This window comes from Triticum aestivum, chromosome 6D (genome assembly GCF_018294505.1).
Source record: "Triticum aestivum cultivar Chinese Spring chromosome 6D, IWGSC CS RefSeq v2.1, whole genome shotgun sequence".
NCBI lineage: Eukaryota > Viridiplantae > Streptophyta > Magnoliopsida > Poales > Poaceae > Triticum > Triticum aestivum.
The window spans coordinates 492,526,144-492,546,847 of record NC_057811.1 but is presented as its reverse complement, the minus strand read 5'-3'; the positions used below and the strand labels follow the sequence as shown (position 1 = coordinate 492,546,847).

The window sequence follows — 20,704 nt, the reverse complement described above, 5'->3', positions numbered from 1 at the left end:
AAACTGGCACAAGGCGTTGGCGAGTCAGCTTGCAACAGATACGAGGTGTCGCATGCTTTCAACACAAGAGAATAGAGAGGAGATGAAAAGACAACAACAGGTCACCAGATCCTTGTCTTCCATCAAGTGAGCTGTAAGAGCAGCTCCAACATGAAACACATCATCCTCTGTTATATGCTGCAGTTGTACCAAAAGTCCAAAGCGTGTCATTCTCTTTATGTCATCTGATGCAGGGCTCTCTATTTAGCCTATCAAAACCGTCTTATAATTTGGGACAGAGGAAGTTCTTCTCAAGGTGCAATGAAACTCAACACAACGCATTCGGTTCAGCACCTATAAAAGGACATACACACATACAACACCTGAAAAAACAACATATTTGTTCGAACTAGCAGCGGCAAGAACCTTCGACACAAAGCTAGGTCACAAGACAGCGGCATACATTTTCCTCTAAACATTAGCAGAGGTAAATATACTACTATGGATAAAGTGTGACCTGACTAACTTCCCTTGCTGCACAATTCAAAACAGCCGTTTTCCGGTACAGCTTGCAGTTACAGGATTTAAACGATACCACAGCCTAGACCTAACCAAACCCATAAACCATACGCGCGAGAAAGAAACAAACCTGCTACCAAGTACATACACCGCAGGAATGAGAAACCAGAAAAACTCTGGACAAAAAGGAAAGCGAGACATCGAGGCAACAAACAATAGCAGTTTACGTATTTTCCTTTTGGCATGGCAGATAGCTATCTAGATGCAATGAAAACTGAGACAGATTCCGACACATTCAGTTGTTAGCATATATACACTACTTGTCAGATTTTCGCTGCATCAGATCATTCTAGCCAGTTGCATAATTCACTAGGATGAGGGACATAACTAAACTGCAGTGGCCAGTCCTGTAGCAAACCTGAAAATTTATATCATAACTGAACTGCAGAATTTCACTGCATCAGGGAATTTATATCTTCACTGAGATGAGGCACAGAACTATACTAGCAAACAATGACAAGCTTATCCATACAAAGCTCAAGTACAAGCAGAAACATTAGCTTCTCCTCGTTGAAACAGGGGAGACACTGAACATATGCTACTTTCGTTATAGAAAAAAAAGCATAAGTGGTCAAGTACACCTAATAAAATATTAAACAGGGAGCACAGGTTGGTAAAAGTCGGATAACCGAGTTATTCTTCTAGTAAAGCCAGTGCCAACACCACAAAAGTTAAAACTTATCAAGTTCAACAAACAAAATACAGGAGCGGAGGGAGCAGGAGTGAATACCACGAGTAGCATATTCTACCCATGCATGCAGCAAAAACCAATGTCTACTCCCTGGATCTCAAAGGGAAATCTCAGATGAAGCTGGTGCTGGCTGGCAGGCACGGATCATTTATTGGCCATCCGAGTAGAACATGCTTGGGTACAGCCAGAGCGGCCGAACTGATGACTGCACTGGGGTGCTTCCAAAGCCTGCGGGTTCAACGCGTGTTGGTCGTGTTGGTCTATCCTGCAAGCGATCTGGCCTGCCACACAGCCTATAGAGATACCAAGGTCGAGCTGTACGAGCAAAGTACACGATGTCGCTCCTTCCTCCCCATAGCTCCGGGCTCATGCAAGAAAGTGCCGTGCTCTTCGCTTCCGCCCCTACAAACAGTGCCCGCTCGCCCAGCTTCTCCACTGCCACCCGTGTCGCGGGCTCGGTTGACATGTCGAGGCGGTGGAACTCGCCAAAACTGAGAATGAGAAGCATATCACCACAAACCACAAGCCTTCCTACCACCGGCCTTCCTCCCACAGGCTTGGTTTTTATCTCCTGCAGGCCATGCTGAGGGGCCAGCTGCAGAGCGTAGGATCTCCCATAGCTATTCGAGACAATGAGCTGACCATCCAACTCCACAAAATGGTCTATTACAAACTGACAAGGAAGCTGGAGTTCGGACCAAGAGTCGTTTCCAACATGCAGATCAAGCAGGAAGGACTCGGTACTGACAAGGAGATGTGAGTTGGGTGATGCAAGTGGGGCTGTTAGAATGCCAGCCAAGTGAAGTTTTGAACATCCAGCATGGGATGGGAGACGTGGAGTTGCGACCTCGTCGCCGGTGAACACATCGATGATGCGACAGTATCCGTTGCAGTAGTAGATGAGCTTACCATAGGAGGATCCAATAAATGTCATCTTCTCCAGGGTATCTTGAGGGATCCAGCAGCGAAGGGCGGCGTTTCGGTTGGCTGGATCAACAACCTTACATGGGTATAGCTCACGACAACCACTGGTACAAGGAAGAAGCGGACCTTGTGCACGAATATGGGGCTGGATGAGGAGAGGTGGTAATTTTGTGAGGAACGTGGATTTTGATGGGTACGAGGAGAAGGCAGAACGCCACGAGGGGCATGTCGCGGCGAAGCCAAGAAGGTCTCGGAAGGAGCCCAGCCGATCAACGATGGAGTGAAGCAAGCAATCTGGGAGGTCAGGCCAGCCTTGGGGTACGAAAAAGGTAGGGCGTCCGGGGAGAGAGACGGCAGGCAGTTTGCTGGGCCTCTGCATGATGTGCTGTTGATGGCAAACTCTGCAAGCAATAAAAGAAATTGTAAGCTACTACTAAGCAGATTAAGAAATACAAGGCGGATAGCATGTTAATCGGAACCATGGGTAAGCAGATGATATTCTGCAGGTGAAACATCTATATATGCCTGTGTATCAAAGAAACTTGCTATGTACTACCAGGAATAAGAAGCATGGATAAATAAACACGTGATACTTGTTCAGATGAAATGTATGCCCATCAACCAAGGGAACTTGCTATAGACTAAAAACAAGAGTCTAATCCGGTTACATTTCGGTGGGTGGTGTTCAGGTTCAGAATAAGCTAATAGCAAGAAACTTGGTTATGGAAATATGTGTCCTTGGTTTTCTTTTCTTTTATTTGTGAAGCACATCTGAAGATTCAGAACATTTCGATGCTAGTGTCTTTCTTTCTGCTAGCAGCATACATCTGTACGTTCAGCATCTGCACATCGACAAGTGCTGCTCTAGCCCTCTAACTGATGATACGGCTGCATTAAAATGTTGTTGAGAAGTTTCTCAATCTTTCATTCCCTTCCATCGAATTCGCTCAAAACGGGGGACAAACCAAAACTGAATCCAGGTCAGAGTATCCCAAATCGCAGCGCTAGCTGAGCCGAAACCTCGATTAGTCCACTCAATCTACTCTAAATCTACTCTAAATCTTACGCCAGAATCCACTAAAACATCCAACAAGAAGCGATTCATCCAACCAAGAACCAGCTAGGGTTTCTGCGCAGGGGGGGAGGGAGAGCGAGCCTCACGGGTGGGGTGGGGTGGGGAAGAAGACGGCGATGCCGATGCGGTCGCTGGCTGTCGCCGGCTGTCTTCCTCTCCAACGGTTGTCGCCGGGAACGGGAAGGATCTGCTCTGCTCTCTCGCCGGCCTTTGCTCCTCTTCTTGGGAGGGTGGGGGAGATGTGAGCACTACTGAAGCTGAAGCAGAAGCACGGTGACGTGACGGAGCAGAGTGCACTCTGTTCTGCAAAACGACACTTCGGGAATGGATTGGGATTCAGATAACCAACGGCTCCGATTCGATTCGTCCCAGCACCTACTTGATAGATCAACGGTGGACAAGCATCTAAATGCTTACCGTCTTAACTTTATTACTACCTTGATTGATTGATTGATTACCCCCATAACAGTTAACTAGCCCAGCCACAGCCACATGGAATGTGTGATAAGAGCAACTCCAACCGGGCGACCCGTTTTGTCCGCCCACGTCCGTCTGGGCCGTCGCGGACAAAAATGATGGTCCAACGTGCCGACCCATTTCCAAAACCTGTCCGCTTCGCGTCCGCGCGGACCCATTTCAAGCCCAAATTTGGGTCTGAAATGCGTCGGCACGGACGCGGCGCACGTCCCCTCGGTGTCCACCGCGGCTCCACATGTTGACCGGCCAACAACCTCAAGCGGTCATAATTAACGCGGCCATCTACCAAGGGCTCGCCTGGCAGTGTGTGGAAGGACCGCGTGCGTAATTTTAGGACTTTTGGACATCTTTGTGTGGATAAGCTTGTCATCGTTTGCTGAAATGTAGTGGTAGGATGACTCACAAGATGAATTAGATGGTGCAACCTTAGTACGAAAATATAAATCCCCATTTGATCGTGACCGGGGCTGGCCACTGCAGTATACTTCTGTGCCTCATCTCAGTGAAGATATAGATCCCCTTGGATCGTTAGCAGCAGGACTGTTTAGTTATGTCCATCGTCCACATTTCATTGCATCCAGTTAGATATCCGCCATGCCAAAGGGAAATGCTACTGTTTGTTGCCTCGATGTCTCACTTTCATTTTTGTCCAGAGTTTTTCTGGTTTCTTTCTCATTCATGCCGTACATGTGCTTGTCAGCAGGTTTGTTTCTTTCTTGCACGAGCAGATGGAGCTAACGAAAGGCTTACCACCCAATGTGTTCAAGGAACACTTAGCCGGCATGGGTTTAAGGGAAAGCCTTATGATTCCTGGGTAGGCCCAAAAGGAACAGAATTTGTTTCTGAACATAACGTATGTTGTAGTTGTATGATTCTATCGGCAATTAAGCTGTGATGATGAAACATGCTCTATGTACCAATATGTGATGAAACAAATAAACTAGAAAGTATAAAGTTAAAAGTAAAGTTGAGATCAAGGGGGAGAATGTTAGGTTGATCTCTCTCCCGTTCGAGCCCAACGGGTCGAACGGGCCCCTGACTCGCGCCCTGATCGGGGGCGCCCAACCAAACCATGGTTGGTGGGCCCCTGTGACCCGCGCTATATAAACAGAGGTGGGGGCAGGGGCACGACTTACGAGGTTAATCGCTGCCACAATCCCCACCTACAATCCCTACCGATCTAGGGTTAGCGCGGTGCTCATGGGAAGCTCCACCACCGCCGCCGTCCACTCTCTGTCCACATCGTCACCGGCCCCTACTTCACCATGGCCGGCACTGGATCGAGCTCGTCTGGACAGGCAGAAGGTAGGTTCACCGGAATGATCTAACCTATCCGATCGAAAGAATCAATCAGGTAGGAGTAGCACCACTTCACTTGCTTTTGCCGGGGACATGCTTTCGTGGATCAATGAAAGAATTGAGTGGCTGGATAGATGGCCAGCTAGTAATGGCCTTGATCCAGGACAGGAGGCCACATGGCCGCCATGGTAGTAGCCTGCCTGGTACTGCCTCCTCCTCCTCCTCCTCCTCCTCCTCCTCCTCCTAGCAGTACACATGTTGGAGCCACTCTCGTTTCTACTAGTACATTAAGAGCTAGACCTAACACTAATAACCCCAGGCAGAGGCAGAGGCAGAGGCAGGGCAGGCACCAGGTGCACAAGCTGTTATTTCACTATGACCACACACCGCCTGAGAGCAGGATCATGAATATCAATCCGTCACGTAATACCAAAACGCGATGGAACGGAATGGAACGGGATTCAGGCAACACAACAGGAGAACACTGAAGAAATCTGCCTATAAATCCGCCTGAATCTTGCGTTGAGGACACGCTGCTGAATCTTGCGTTCAGGACACGATGCCTGAAAGAATTTACCCAGCAGGAGGTAGTAACAACAATTACTATGGCGATTAACAAGGACCACTGTCACGCACACGCCTGCCTGCATCCATAAATCTATCTGTGTATCTATCCATGCGCTTGTCCCGTACTCCTTCCGTCTGAAAATACTTGTCCTTAAAATGAATAAAATAAATCTATTTCTATAACTAAAATAAGTCTAGATACAACCATTTCGAGGACAAATATTTCCGGACAGAGGGAGTACCTGTGAAACAAGGCGTACGTGGTGAAGACACAAATTGTTGTGCAGGCAGGCAGGGACGTGCGTCTTATCTACTGTCTTGAGTCATTCAGAAGATGCATCTTGGCATTTGACCGCCTGCCTTCTTTAGCCAATTCTCTCCCGGCCGGGAAGAAGAAGATTTGGACTCTCGGTGGCAGGCACGCGTGAGTGCGTGCGTGGACAAGGACAATTAATGCATGGTGCATTATTCCACTCTGGCCATTGCCAAATCAGTACCGCTGGCATGTGAAAGAAATTAAACAAAAGAAAAAAAAAATCACCAAGTACGTATGCCTGAAGAATTTGTTTGTTCAACGGGCAGGGCAGGTGTGCTTGGCTGCCGATCATACTACATGTGAGCAGAGCACCAGGGATGGGCATAGAGGTGTGGGGTTGAGTGCATAGATATCATTGGCTAGAACCTCCCCGCATGCTCGTGCGCTGAAGCTTCTCCTTGTATTTTATTTCTCTGTCTGAAGAGAAAAGAAAAGAAAAGAAAAAGTTTCTTTCTTCAGTGAGATCTAGTACTTGTTTTTTCTTCATCTACTATTGATCTGGTTCAGTGATCTTGTGGCTGGCTAGATTTACGGCGCGTCCTCCTCTCTCGGCCACTCCACGGTGCAATCTTGCATCTCAGACTCAGAAACCTGTGAAATGGAATCTTCCGGAGCAAGTAGCCGTGATTGTCGCATGGATCTATCAAGACAAGAGCTGCACCTAACACTAAACCCCACGGCATGCATGCATCACTTATTTTGGTAGTATACTACACAAGCACAAGCTTTTACCTGCTCTACCACCTGGGTTGATCAGCATGCTATGTATGTATGTATGTATGTATGCTCTCTGGCCAAGATGTGGATCCATAGCGCGTCGTAGGCGAGGACAACACATTATTGTCTCAAGTTGATCATTGCTACTATCACCAAATCGGCAGAGCAGCTTGTGAATGAATGAATACCAGCAGGCCCTCCGTTCCTATTTGAAAACAGAGGTGCTGTACTATGGTATGCCTGAATGATTTAGCTAGCAGGAGCACCACATCTTCTTTTTCTTCCCCCCCGCCCATCTTAGCCAGGTAGTATCAAGTTTTAGGACAGAATGTACTAGGGCACGATGCAACGACATTAACCAGAGCCTTTCCTTCTGATAGAGCTTCTTCTGTGGTGGTCTCTAATCATCTAGTGAGGGCCTTCGCAGATCTCGCGTCAAACATGAGACTTTTGTGATGTGGAATGTACCATGTTCATTACTATCTCATGGGGAATGTACCAGGTATATTTTCCATTAGTTTGATAATTCATCATTGAGTGAAACAAGGTCAGAGGAACCCAGCCCCGTGTCGCGTGTCGCCCCCCCCCCCCCCCCGCGACACGGGTGCCAAACCGTAGCCACTGCCAGACCCAGCCCCCATCCTCTTCCCCTCCCCTCACCGTCGCCGTGGTGCCGCCGGCGGTGGGATCTCCTTCACCCTCACCTGGATCAGGGGTCGCGGGGGTTTCCTCTTCGGGCGCGTCGGTGGACCTCGGTGGCCTGGCACAGCGGGTGGCACGGAGGCGGTGGCGGGGCGGCGCGGCGCGGCCTGCTGGCTGGTGGCGGCACGTCGCGGTGGAGTGCTTGGGCCGGTGGCGGCCCGGCGCTCTTCGCGGCGGGGCTCGATCTGGGCTGATCCGCGTTGGCTGGGTGCGGGGGCTGGCTGACGTTGCACGTCATGAGGATTGCTGGATTGGTGCGGCGACGGGCCTGGACAGAGCTATCAACAGTGAGTTGGTGTGCTTTGGTGGTGGCGGCGGCGCTGTGGTGGCTCGACCAAGATCGAGTCTTGGCGAGCAGGAGAGTGGCCGGTCACCTCTGCGCGATGTGGTGGGTGGCGGTGCTCTGTGACTACTTTTGGTCTAGGCGGGGAGTTTGGTGCGGTGTCCGAGGTCCTCTTGGTCGTGCAGTCGGTCGTCGGTCCTCAGCTTTGTGACTACTTTGCTTAGAGCAGCGGTGGTGGCGGTGCAAGGCGAATTGGACGGTGTTGCCCAATTCCAGAAGGCGTGGTCATGTGCGATGTGCGGATGAAAATCTTGCTTGGCTTCTGTCGGGCCGACGGCGATGGCACCCGTGGGTGTCATCCCCTTCTTGGAGGCGTCGCCGAGGCGTGTGCCCATGCCCTTGCTCTCTTGAAGTTGGTGGATGTCTCCGGGCGAAAGCCTCGACTCGATGTTTGATCGACACATTGGGGGCGCCCTCGACGTCGTACCTCTGTTGGGAGCTCTGTGTATGGAGGCATGGATGGGTCCTTATTGCTCTTCTCCGGTGTCCGCCGCTGTCCTTTGTTGGTCCTTTGCGGCGCTATGTACGCTTGTCGGCGGTGTGTCCAAGACGGCGCTTCCCTCAGATCGGAGCAAGTCTTGCCTTTCACCTGCCACTTTCGCTTAGGGCTCAAGGTGGAACGGTGCGTCGACAAGCGATGTTCTAGGAAGGTGGTTGACTTCGGAGGCGTCCGGCGTCGGTCGAGACGCGGTGTGTGTGCCGGCCGAGTATAGGCTCTTATGTGTTGTAGCTTGATTTGTGGTGTTGTCCATTCGTGGACGTGTTCGTGAGTGGTGTGGTGTGCGCTACGCTCATTGTCCGCAGCGAGTGATAGTTTCTTGTAATTTTAATTCCGCTTTCTATAAAGCTATGATACACCTAGACGTACTCTCAGAAAAAAAATTATTCTCTCATGAATTACTGCTGCCCCTATGGTGGTACTACTTCATGTGGGACTTGCAGCATGAGTGAATTAATAATAAAGCAGCTGGCTACTCCACCATGAAATGAATCCATGTCACATGGCTTGGCACCACTCCACTCCTAGTACACATGTCCAGCCATTGTTGTTTATTCATTTTTAGGAATAAATTATAAGAGCTGGCTTTTGTATGTACACTTATGGTGAGGCAGAGGCACGAGGCTCGCGCATGCCAATGTTGTCATCTACTCTAGCTAGCACCAACAAACAAAGCCGGCCCGCCATGGAATGGAACGGAATGCAACAAGAGAGTCCAGAGAATGCGTCTGTCAGTTACTAGTGCACACCAGATCCATGCTTGCTCTTCAGCTACCCAACAAGAAAACAGAGAGATTGTTGGATGCGCAACTGCTTTCCCCCGTGATTTGCTTCCTCAATGCCCGTTCGGTTGGTTCATGTGAATCATGGGCACGGGGCAGAGGCAGGGTGTGTGCGCGGTTCATCGTTCATAATTTCACATGAATCAATGCTAGCTTGTAGTACAAATTGTTGATCCTGATAATAACTTATGCGGCGCAGATTAGTTAGCTCTACATGTTTCTCGTCAAATAATTATACTAATCATGGGTTGATACATTCGGCAGCAAATGCTTTCATACCCCCTTTTCGAAAAAGAAAAGAAAAACAGCAAATTCTTTTAGAGAAAACAGAGCATGGCAATTGCGAAAATGGAGGAGGAGGAAGAAGACGGCAATGACGAAAATGAAGGAGGAAGAAGACGGCAATGGCAATGGGGTACTGTACTACTGACCGTGGACGAGGAAGAAGAGGCTGCCGTTGGGGTAGTAGTCATAGATGAGCAAACGCTCCTCCTTGGCCTGGAAAGAGATAAATACACCTGGGTCATTGAAGTTGAGGCCGAAGCACACTACCGCATCACCGTAGCTCGGTATTCTATCTACACGGCACTTCATTGACTGGTCAGATAGTGTAGGTGGCACCTAGTGCAACATGTCATCACACAGCACACACGCACACAACCAATGGAAAGCACGCGCGCACACAAGCACGTACAGAGTACCCACTAGGTCGTGCATCCCCAGCCGCCTCTACTCCTACCGCGCACGTTGTTTATGAAGCTGGAGGCATGCCTGACAACGATGGGCTATGAGAAATTCTTGTTTTATTATTTTTTAGTAGTCTTATATTTTTTTTTCATTTTGATGAGCCTCGCTTTGAGGAATTCATGGAATAATCCAATTTCATGGAATTAATAATCAATCAATCAAGAAAGGATATGAGTCTACTGCTTACAAGAAAATATCCCATGATAGTCAATATGGGCCCTCGACACCCATCAATGCACGGTGTTCTTCGACCGATCGTTACTCTTGATGGTGAGGATGATTGTGAACCCATATTAGGCTATTTACACAAAGGAATGAAAAAAATTGTGGAAAGCCGAACTATTATACAATAATTACCTTATGTAACAAGGATATAGAGAGATCGTAGAAAGGGATAAGATAGTTATTTTCACAAATAACTTGTTGTAGATTCCTTAACTCAAGAATGAAAAAAAAGAATAAAAACAAGATGAAAAATGTACAACCGACGAGTTGGACAGGGGCGTGGCTATATCTCGCTTATAACAAGATGAAGGCCAGTGAGTGTCGCCTCAAGGAAAACCCTAGTGGGCTGGCTAGTGGTAGGTTTGTGCTTATGGCCGAGGGTAAAGACCATAGTATAGAAAATATCTATATAACATTGTATGACCAATTGTATATATTTGGAAAAAAATTATAGCATTTGAAAAAACTGTTTCAGCGCGTATTAGGAAAAAAAATACACGTATTAAAAGAAGTTAAAAAACAAAAGGTTTGAAAAAAATGTTAAAACGTCTATCTAGAAAATGTTGAACGTATACGAAATAAATATTTTAGATGTGTATGAAAAGTGTAGAATATGTATGCAAACATGTATTTTTTGATTTTTTTTTTGAAATTATTGTATTTTGAAATGTGTTAAAGTGTATAAAAAATTGTTTCTTATGCACACGGAAAATGTACAATGTATTTATAAAAACTAGAGGCTGAATAATAAAACTAGAGGCGTGGAAGGAATGGATGAACAGTTTGCGGCTGCGGGAAAGAGGATCTTGGTCAACTGCCACTGCCATGGCTGGATCGGCACGCGAGCACGAGGCATGCTCCATGGATACAGATTCCTCCCTGCAGCTCTGCAGCAAAGAAGAAAGTAAGGAAGGGAATATTACAGTCAGTAATTACACTGTTAGTAAAATGGGCGTCCGTCAGGCTTTCCACAGCCCCGAGGAGCTCTGCTCAGCCACCCCATTGACCCACTTATTACTGACCCAAGTGTGATAGAGGTGGGTGGGTGGGGATAATCACTGTGCTGTGCTGCCTCCTCTGATTTTACCACCATGCTCCACTCCAGAGAGGTCGCAAAGTTAATCATCCACCTCCGTCAGAGTCAGAGAGCATGTGGTGCACTACCCCAGTCTTCACTCCAGTGTTAATTACTGATCACAGCATAGCAGTCTTTCTTCTTCCTCCTCTCGCCGTCTCCGGCAAGCCGACCCACCCTCTCACGCGCGCACGCTGCCGCATTTAGTTAAGCAGCAGCTCATGCTCATGCTCCGTCCCTCTCCCCTTTTCCTTTCCTTTCCGGACAAGAGATCCAAGGCAACGCACCAGCTTCTCCCTCCCCTGCCTTGTCCGTTTCTTTTCTTTTACAGCTAGCTCCCTCCCTCAGCTCACTGCTCCCCTGCCCATTAATGCCGCCCACCCGCCATTGCTGACCTCCCCTTCCTGCCTCCCTTCCTTCACGCGCCGAGCTCCACACTCCACGCCATGAAGCCCCCCGGACCCCTCTCGCCGCGCCACCTCCTGCTCCTCCTCCTTCTCTACCACCAACTCTTCCCCCTACCCGCCACCCTCGCCGCCACCGGCACCACAGCAACCGACGCCGACGCGCTGCTGGCCCTCAAGTCCGCGCTGGACGCCTCCAACCGCCTCCCATGGCACCCCTCCACGGCCCGCACCCTCTGCACCGCCTGGCCGGGCGTGCGCCAGTGCGACCCCGCCGGCCGCGTCACCAAGCTGGTCCTCGAGAACCTCAACCTCACGGGCCCCCTCACCGCCGCCCTCCTCGCCCCGCTCTCCCAACTCCGCGTGCTCAGCCTCAAGGCCAACGCGCTCTCCGGCCCCGTGCCCGACGGGCTCGCCGCGGCCCTTCCCAACCTCAAGCTGCTCTACCTCGCGTCCAACGCGCTCTCCGGCCCGCTCCCCGCCAGCCTCGCGCTGCTCCACCGCGCCACGGTCCTCGTGCTCTCCGGCAACCGCCTCTCCGGCCGGATCCCGCGGGAGCTCGCGGGCGTGCCGAGGCTGACATCGCTGCTGCTGGACGGGAACCTGCTGACGGGGCCGGTGCCCGCGCTGCCGCAGAGCACGCTCCGGGCGCTCGACGTCTCCGGCAACCGGCTGTCCGGGCAGATCCCCGGCGTCCTCGCGAGGCGGTTCAACGCGTCGGCGTTCGCGGGCAATGCCGGGCTCTGCGGGGCGCCGCTCGCCGTGCCCTGCGTCGTGGCGGCGGCGGCTCCCGGGCCGATGCCGCTCTCCCCCGCCACGGCCGCGTTCGCGCCGCTCCCTCCCCCCGGCGGGTCCGGCGGCAGCAGCGGCCGCCGCAGGAAGGCCGCGATAATCGCCGGGTCGACGGTGGCGGGGGCGGTGGTGCTTGCTCTCCTGGTCGCGGCGGCCGTCATGGCATCGCGGCGCGGGCGCGGCAGGAACAAGCGGGTGGCCGGCGACGTGGACAAGGGCGGCCTCGGCACGCCGGAGGAGCAGGCCGAGGAGGACGCGCAGCACCAGCAGCAGCAGCAGCAGCGCTCGGGCAACGCAGCACTGCCGCCGGCGACGAACTCGGCGGCGGCGGGCGGTCGCGAGTTCTCGTGGGAGCGGGAGGGGATCGGGAAGCTGGTGTTCTGCGGGGGCGCGGCGGAGGCGTACAGCCTGGAGGAGCTGCTGCGGGCGTCGGCGGAGACGCTGGGGCGCGGGGAGGCCGGGAGCACGTACAAGGCGGTGATGGAGACGGGGTTCATCGTGACGGTGAAGCGGATGCGGTGCGGCGACGCGGGGGGCGCCGGCGGGGTGGGCGGCGGGGCTCTGGAGTTCGGGCGGCGGGCCGAGGAGCTCGGACGGGTGCGGCACCCCAACGTGGTGGCGCTGCGGGCATACTTCCAGGCCAAGGAGGAGCGGCTGCTGGTGTACGACTACTACCCCAACGGCAGCCTCTTCTCCCTCGTCCACGGTCAGTCGTCTTGTTCCTCCTCGTCCCCCCATTCTCGCCATTGCCATGCTCCGTTCTCTCTGAAAGAAAGAAAGAATCTGCTGGTGCTGCGCTGCATTTGAACCATTTTTCAGCTCAGTTCCTTGCTCGTTGCCATGCATGGATCCATGGTTAGGATGAACTGTTAACTTATCTGCACCGACTAAGCAAGTTAAACCAACAGTTTGTACTAGCTAGCATTGATTGATTGATTCATGTGAAGTGATGAACACTGCCCTGCTGCCCGTGCCCGAACCAACGAACCAAATGGGAAGAGAAAAGGGACGTTTTTTCTTGCTGTCACTCACTCACGGCATTGAGTGGGCAAATCACGGGGGAAAGCAAGCAGTTGCACATCCAACCATGTCTCTGTTTTCTTGTTGGGTAGCTGAGGCATGCATGGATCTGGCGTGCACTTGTAGTAACTCAAGGCCGCCGCACTCTCTGGAGTCTGTTGGACTCTTGCATTGCCATGCATTCCCTTGCATTCCATGGCTTTGTTTGTTGGTGGTAGCTAGAGTAGAGTAGAAGACAACATTGGCATGCGCAAGCCTCGTGCCTCTGCCTCACCATAAGTGTACATAGAAAAGCCAGCTCTTACAATTTATTCATATAAATGAATAAACAATAATGGCTGGACGTGTGTACTAGGAGTGGTGCCAAGCCACGTGACATGGATTCATTTCATGGTGCAAGTCTCACCTGACATGAAGTCAAGGAGGAGTAGTACCTAGCACCACCACTAGAGGAGGAGGAGCAGTGGTAATTCATGCGAGAGTAACCAACATGCTAGATTCCACATCACACCAGGCTCATGTTGACGCCAGATCTGTGGACACCCTCACCACGGTAGATTATTAGACACCACTACAAAAGAAGCTCTAACACAAGGAAAGGATCTGGTTAATCTCGTTGCATTGCATTGTGCCCTAGTGCATTTTGCTCTGAAACTCGAAACTACCTGGGTAAGATGGGGAAAGAAGAAGAAGAAGATGATGAGGTGCCCCTACTAGCTAAGTTATTCAGGCATTCCTTTTATTCATTCATATACAAGCTGCTCTGCCGATTTGGTGATCGAAGCAGCAATGATCAACTTGAGACAATAATACTATGTTGTCCTCGCCTATGACACACTCAACTGAGGTTAGGGTCCATGCGATGCATGAGTGACACTGACGCGGCCTGTACAAATTAGGCACCCACATTGATTATTTAACGCAGCCAGCAGGCCAGGCCAGTCGATTGAGTAGCCGTCGTGCCCTAAATTGAATCCAATATACATGCTCTTGTCCCAGCTTGCCGAGATGTTTTTTTTTTCTAGAAAAAAGGAGGATGTACCACCAGCCTCTGCATTTGGGCGATGCATGCAACCATTGCTTGCCAAGATGTGGATCAATGAACTGAAGAAATTGTCTACATCTTCAGTGCTCTGCTCTCCCAAGAACTGCTCAACCATGTGTAACAGGCCAGGCATGTGGCCTGGAGCAAGACCCTAGGCCAACCAGTGTGTCCTTTTTTTCTTCATTGATCCATGCGAATAAGTGAGTCCCAACTGACATGAACACGCCCCCAGGAAGGAGGACGCGCCGTAAATCTAGCCAGCCACAAGATCACTGGACCTGGACGAGATCAATAATAATAATACTACTAGATGAACACAAAAAATAAGTACGACTAGTACTACCAGATCTCACTGAATAAAGAAACTTCTTTTTCTCTTCATATAGATAAACAAAATACTAAGGTCTAAGAAGAAGGTTCGGTACACGAGCATGTGGGGAGGTTGCACCATGTCCCCGCTATCTAGTCAGCCTTTTTTTCTTGTCCTCTCAATTTTTTACTAACTTTTGTACCAAGCAGTACTAAGTTTGAGACACTTATTTTGGGACGGAATACTCTCTCCGTTTCTAAATACAAGTCTTTGTAAAGATTTCACTATGAACCGTATGTGGATGCATTTTAGAGTGTAGATTCACTCATTTTCCTCCTCTCTCCAAAGATTTATATTTTGGGACGGATGGAGTATACAATAGAAACCCATGCATGTGCATGCATGCACTCAACCCCACAGTTGTATACCCATCCATCCTGGTGTTCTGCTCACATGATCGGCAAGCACGCCTGCCTGTTGAAGAAACAAATTCTTCAGGCATAGTGATTTTTTTCTTCTTCTTTTCTTTCACTCAGATGCCAATAGTAGTGCTGATTTGGTAATGCTAGCTATCAATGGCCAAATCTGAAATAATGAATTGTCCTTGTCCACGCACTCACGCGGGACACCGAGAGTCCAAATCTTCTTCTTCCCGGCCGGGAGAATTGGCTAAAGAAGCCAGGCAGTCAAATGCCAACATCTTCTGAATCCAAGACAGTAGATAATATAGGATCTCCGTGCCTGCACAATTTGTGTCTTCACCACGTACACCTTGTTTCACAAGTAAGGGACAAGCGCATATATACACATGTTCAAGCCATTCAACTCTTTCATTGATTCGTCAAGTGAAAGTGTTACTACCACTACTATACCTACTATGACCATTGGAGCAGCATGCAGTAAATCATGCAAGAATGGCCGACTGACAGAGAGAGAATCCTGGCTCTCATTGAACCAAAAACTCATTTCTTTTCTTTCATAGTATTATAAAAAGAAAAACAAGGAAGCTTCAGTGCATGCATGTGAGTCACCAGGATTTTGTAGGGATTTCTTATTGCAAGAAAAAAGGGAGCGTTTTTGTTCTTGTCCTTGAGAGTGCCTGTTGAAGAAACAAATTCTTCAGACATACTCCCCTAGTGATGATTTTTCTTTCTTTCTTTCACATGCTAGCACTACTGATTTTGTTAATGCTAGCTAGCATAGCAATGGCCATAATCAAATTCTAGTGTGTGTGTGTGTGTGTGTGTTTTCGTTCTTTCATAATATATATGGTACTAGTACTGTTTTGGTAATGCTAGCTAGCAATTTACAGACTCAAATAATGCAGGCAGTCAAATGCCAACATATCCTGACCCCGAGACAGTGGATAATTCATTTCCTCAGTGCGCATCCATATCCATGTCTGCCTTCGCAAGCTAGCTAGGGACAAGCGCAAAGATACAATGCCACATGTACCTACTCTCCACAGATTTATCCATCACTTACAGAGTCACAGTGGTCCTTGTTAATCACGACTATAGTAGTAATTGTTGCACACAGAGTGACAGTGGTCCTTGTGTTAATCACCACTATAGTAATTGTTGCATACAGAGTGACAGTGGTCCTTGTTAATCACCGCTATAGTAGTAATTGTTGCACCCAGAGTGGTCCTTTTTGATCTGCAAATGGTAGTAATCGTTGCCACCACAGCATGTAATGAGCAACAGTCACACACAAATTCAGACAGATATACACTGACTTTAGTACAAATAATGTTTACATAAAGTTAAAAATATTCTAGTACTGAACTGATAAAAAAAAAGTAAGCATGCATGCTTTGTGATTTAAATGTGGTATAATGGTTGGAAATGCATGCATGGGTGCAATGCAGGGTCTCGGCCGTCGAGCAAGGGCAAGCCGCTGCACTGGACCTCCTGCATGAAGATCGCCGAGGACATCGCCGCCGGCCTGCTCCACCTCCACTCCTCAGCCATCGTGCACGGCAACCTCAAGCCCTCCAACGTCCTCCTCGGCCCCGACTTCGAGTCCTGCCTCACCGACTACGGCCTCGTCCCCGCCCTCCACGCCGCCGGCGCCGACGCATCCTCCGCCTCCCTCCTCTACCGCGCCCCGGAGACCCGCTCCTCGTCCATGGCCCACGTGTGCTTCACGGCGGCTTCGGACGTGTACAGCTTCGGCGTGCTGCTGCTGGAGCTGCTCACGGGCCGCGCGCCGTTCCCGGACCTCCTGGACCAGCGCGGCGGCGGCGGTGCCGACGAGGTGGCCGCCTGGGTGCGCGCCGCGCGCGAGGAGGAGATGTCCACGGAGTCGGGCGGTGAGTCGGCCGCGTCCGGCGCCGCCGGCCCCGCCGAGGAGAAGCTGGGCGCGTTGGTGGGCGTGGCGGCGGCGTGCGTGGCCGCGGACACGGGCGCGCGGCCGGCCACGGCCGAGGTGCTCCGGATGGTGCGGGAGGCGCGCGCCGAGGCCATGTCCTCGTCCAACAGCAGCGACCGCTCGCCCGCGCGCTGGTCCGACGCCGTCATCATGGGCGCGCCGGGGCCGCCGACGGACTGACCACTCCGGTCTGGTTAGCATCTCCAGTGATCGATCGAGCTGGTTACATACATTGATTGATTGGGATGAGATCCTCTCGATCTCCAGTTAAGCTAGCTAGTAGATAGGATTTTATTTGGTTTGTTTGATCAGTTGTTGGATCTGTAGATCGCTAGCTTTGATTTCGAAATGCACCATCGATCATCATGTAGTTAATTACTTACTAGTTTGTGTCATCAGATTGAGCCATGGAGGTAGTTACAAAGATACAAAATCCTCTTCCGCTACAAACACGTCTACATGCCAACGTCGTTGCCAAAGCACTCCTATTTTCTTTTCAAAAACACAGTACAGTTGAGACAACACGGACGAAGATGCTCACATACATATATACACTCGTTTGTAAGACGAACACATGCACATTCTACTCGTATGAGCATATGTGCGAGGCTACATACAAATATACACTCGTTTGTACAAACGAACACATGCACATTCTACTTGTATGAGCATCTTCGCGAGACTGGGGAAAAAACAACATTGATTGTTACATTGGATATGCATGGAAACATCTAATTTGCACCGCCTAATTTGTCTGGAAAACGTGAACAATTTATTAATCCATCCGTAAAGAAATATAACTAGTGATCTAAATGCTCTTATATTTTTTAAGAGATGGGGTAGTAGCTGCGAGTATTCATTGATATCGACACTAAAGTGCACACATATCCTGCCCGTGGCCATGAACCATCCAACCAAAACCTCGCAAAAATGAGTATGCCTTTCTTGTTGGGTAGCCGTAGACGGCTTTGTTTGCTGGTGCTACGTGACACATTGGTATGCGCAAGCCTCATGCTTGTGCTTCACCTATCCAAGTGTTAAAAAAAGCACGCTTGTGTACGTGGAGTAGAGGTAGCAGGCGGGGCATGTGACATGGCTTCATGGCGCAACAACTTTATCAGTAATAATTCATGCTGCAAGTCCCTCCCACATGAAGTGGAGGAGTGTAGTAGGACAATAGGACGAAGAACAGTAACAATTCATCATGCAATAGTGGTAGATCCCACAGAGCACAGAAAGTTCATGTGGAAGCATGCTAGACCTGACAAAAACAAACTTGAGCAATCGATTCCTAAGGAGTGATACAGGGTACCTGAACTTGAGTAAGTTGCACCTGCTAAATTCTTCAGGCATACTCATTTTTTTCCTTTTCACAAGCTGCTGGGTTGGTAACACTAATCAATGATCAGATTCAGACAATAATGTGGTGTCCTTGTCCACGCACTGAGATGAGGTGAGGGGCCATGCATGCATGAATGATGTTGACGCGGCCTGTCCAAATGAGGCACCCAGATTGATTAGTTAAGGCAGGCAACTTAATGAGCATCCTCACGCTCCTGCTCACCGACATCCTCCTGCATGAATATCACCGCCGGCATGAATATTAAGCAAGCATTTGAAAAAACAATATTAACCATGTATTAAAAAAATTTGGCTATTTGAAAAATGTTAATTAAGCATTTGAAATTTGTTAAATATGTATAGAGAAATTGTTGACCGTAAATGTTAATCTTGTATCTGAAAAATGTTAAAGGTGTATTAGATATAAACCAAAGGAGCATGTGTATAGGAAAATAGTGAAAACCGGAGAGAAAACCTAAGAAAACCGAGGAAGGAAGCAAACAAAAGATGCACACACCTTAGCAAGTACTCCCTCTCTAAACTTTTATAAGTTAGTGATCTCAACGCTCTTAAATTTGTTTACAGAGGGAGTAGTAGTGCAGTGAGTAGATGGCACCGCCTGCACAAGTTTTTGAGTGCATCCACCGGTACATTTCTTTCTTCAGCAAGATGCACACAGATTTCTTCAGGTCTATAAAAGCTTGTGCTTGCCTGTTGTTTATTAGTGTTAGGTCTAGTACTAGCTGTTAATGCGTACTGTACTGCTAGGGGACTGAGATCCGGTGACTCGCTGTGGACAAGTCACCGGCAAACAGTACGGTGCCTGGCCTCTCTCTCTCTAGACCGTCTGATCAAGGATCAAGGATGAGCTACAGTGACCGTCTACAGAATTTCGGGACGAGCTACATGGATTCACGTACAGTACCGTCTACAATATTTTTGCTGCAGTATTCGATCTGGGCTGCCCATCCTCCATCCAATGGCTGGCTTCCCGCCAGTTACGTCACTGGATCTCGGTCCACTGCTAGGAGGAGGAGGCAGTACCAGGCAGGCTGCTACCATGGCAGCCATGTGGCATCCTGTCCTGGATCAAGGCCCATTACTAGCTAGGCATCTAATCTTGCCACTCAATTCTTTCATTGATCCATGCAATGCAAGCATGTCCCGGGAGCAGCAGTAAATCATGCTAACTTGCGGTAGATTCCATGCCCGGGATGCTGCAAGATCGGTTGATAATAGTAATGAAACCTTGCGCCATCGTAAACAAGAGTGGCCGACAGACAAAGAGAGAATCCCGGCCAGAGGACACGTCCCCAGCGAGACACGGCGTAAACTCTGGCAGGCACAAGATCACCGGAGGAGATGAGCAAAAAGAAAGTACAATAATAAATAAATAAAAAGTTAAAATAGAGTACTGATTTGTTGCAAGAAAAAAGTGAGCCCTATTCTTCTTGTCCTTGAGAGTGCTATCTATCTACTCCCTCCGTTCCTAAATGTAAGTTTAGATTCATTCATTTTGCTCCGTATGTAGTCCATCTAGTGGAATCTTTACAAAGACTTACATTTAGGAACGGAGAAAGTATAGTACTCCCTCCGTTTCTAAATATTTGTCTTTCTAGAGATTTCAACAAGTGACTACATACGGAGCAAAATGAGTGAATCTATACTCTAAAATATGTCTATATACATCCGTATGTGGTAACCATTTGAGATCTCTAAAAAAGACAAATATTTAGGAACGGAGGGAGTATAATAGAAACCCATGCACGCACTCAACTCCTCGCATGCCCATCCTGGCTGAAGATGATCGGCCTGCATAATTTGTTTCTTCAGTGGGCATCCATGTCAGTCTTCAAAAGCTAGGGACAAGCGCGTAGATACAATGGCACATGTACTCGCACACACATTTTTATCTATGCATGCTTGTGTGCCTCCATGACAGGCAGAATGACAGTGGTCCTTGTGTTAATCACTACTAGAGTAATATAAGTAATTGTTGCATACGGAGTGGTCCTTTTTGACCTGCAAATAGTAACTGTTGCCACCATAGCATGTAGTACCATGTAATGAGCAACAGTCACGGACAAATTCAGACAAATGCTACTACTCTAGTAAATGTTCATGCATGTGCATAAAGCACTTCTATTTCTTTATGGAGGGAGTAGATTGCAATTTTACCGCTGATGTGTTTGGATGGAGTTTAGAATTAATGTTCTTTGGCTGAATTAACATTAAAAAGATATGGACATGTTTTGCAATTAAAATCGAATGTGGTACTGAACCGTGGTGTGAATAATGCTTGCATGCATGCATGCATGCAGGGTCTCGGCCGTCCAGCAAGGATCCGGCTTGCCTGCTCCCTCTCCATGCTCCCATCCGTGCTCCCACTTCATCCTACGGCTGTTCTTTTCCCTTTTTCTTT

General features: G+C 49.3%; 2 protein-coding genes across 3 annotated transcripts; one reads left to right on the top strand and one right to left on the bottom strand.

Annotated features, from left to right (window-relative positions):
• Positions 1 to 1,092: 1,092 nt before the first annotated feature.
• Positions 1,093 to 9,399, bottom strand: LOC123146358 (uncharacterized). Of its 2 annotated transcripts, none has more exons than XM_044566011.1 (2): positions 9,382 to 9,399; positions 1,093 to 2,574 (listed from the first exon to the last, which is right to left on the bottom strand). In XM_044566011.1, the coding sequence occupies exon 2, from the start codon at positions 2,550 to 2,552 to the stop codon at positions 1,398 to 1,400; it is 1,155 nt and encodes a 384-aa protein (XP_044421946.1). In that variant the 5' UTR covers positions 2,553 to 2,574; positions 9,382 to 9,399; the 3' UTR covers positions 1,093 to 1,397. The 2 variants fall into 2 exon arrangements, with proteins under 2 accessions (XP_044421946.1, XP_044421945.1); XM_044566010.1 differs by lacking the exon at positions 9,382 to 9,399 and adding an exon at positions 3,335 to 3,561.
• A 1,602-nt stretch (positions 9,400 to 11,001) lies between these two features.
• LOC123146357 (inactive leucine-rich repeat receptor-like serine/threonine-protein kinase At1g60630) lies at positions 11,002 to 17,374 on the top strand. Its single transcript, XM_044566009.1, has 2 exons — positions 11,002 to 12,899; positions 16,439 to 17,374. Exons 1-2 carry the CDS (start codon positions 11,444 to 11,446, stop codon positions 17,119 to 17,121), a joined length of 2,139 nt encoding a protein of 712 aa, XP_044421944.1. The 5' UTR covers positions 11,002 to 11,443; the 3' UTR covers positions 17,122 to 17,374.
• The last annotated feature ends 3,330 nt before the right edge of the window (positions 17,375 to 20,704 follow it).

Coding starts and splice junctions, on each gene's coding strand:
- LOC123146358 (XM_044566011.1), bottom strand. CDS start 2,552: ATGCAGAGGCCCAGCAAACTGCCTGCCGTCTCTCTCCCCGGACGCCCT.
- LOC123146357 (XM_044566009.1), top strand. CDS start 11,444: ATGAAGCCCCCCGGACCCCTCTCGCCGCGCCACCTCCTGCTCCTCCTC. Junction 12,900..16,438: donor CCTCTTCTCCCTCGTCCACG/GTCAGTCGTCTT, acceptor GGTGCAATGCAG/GGTCTCGGCCGTCGAGCAAG.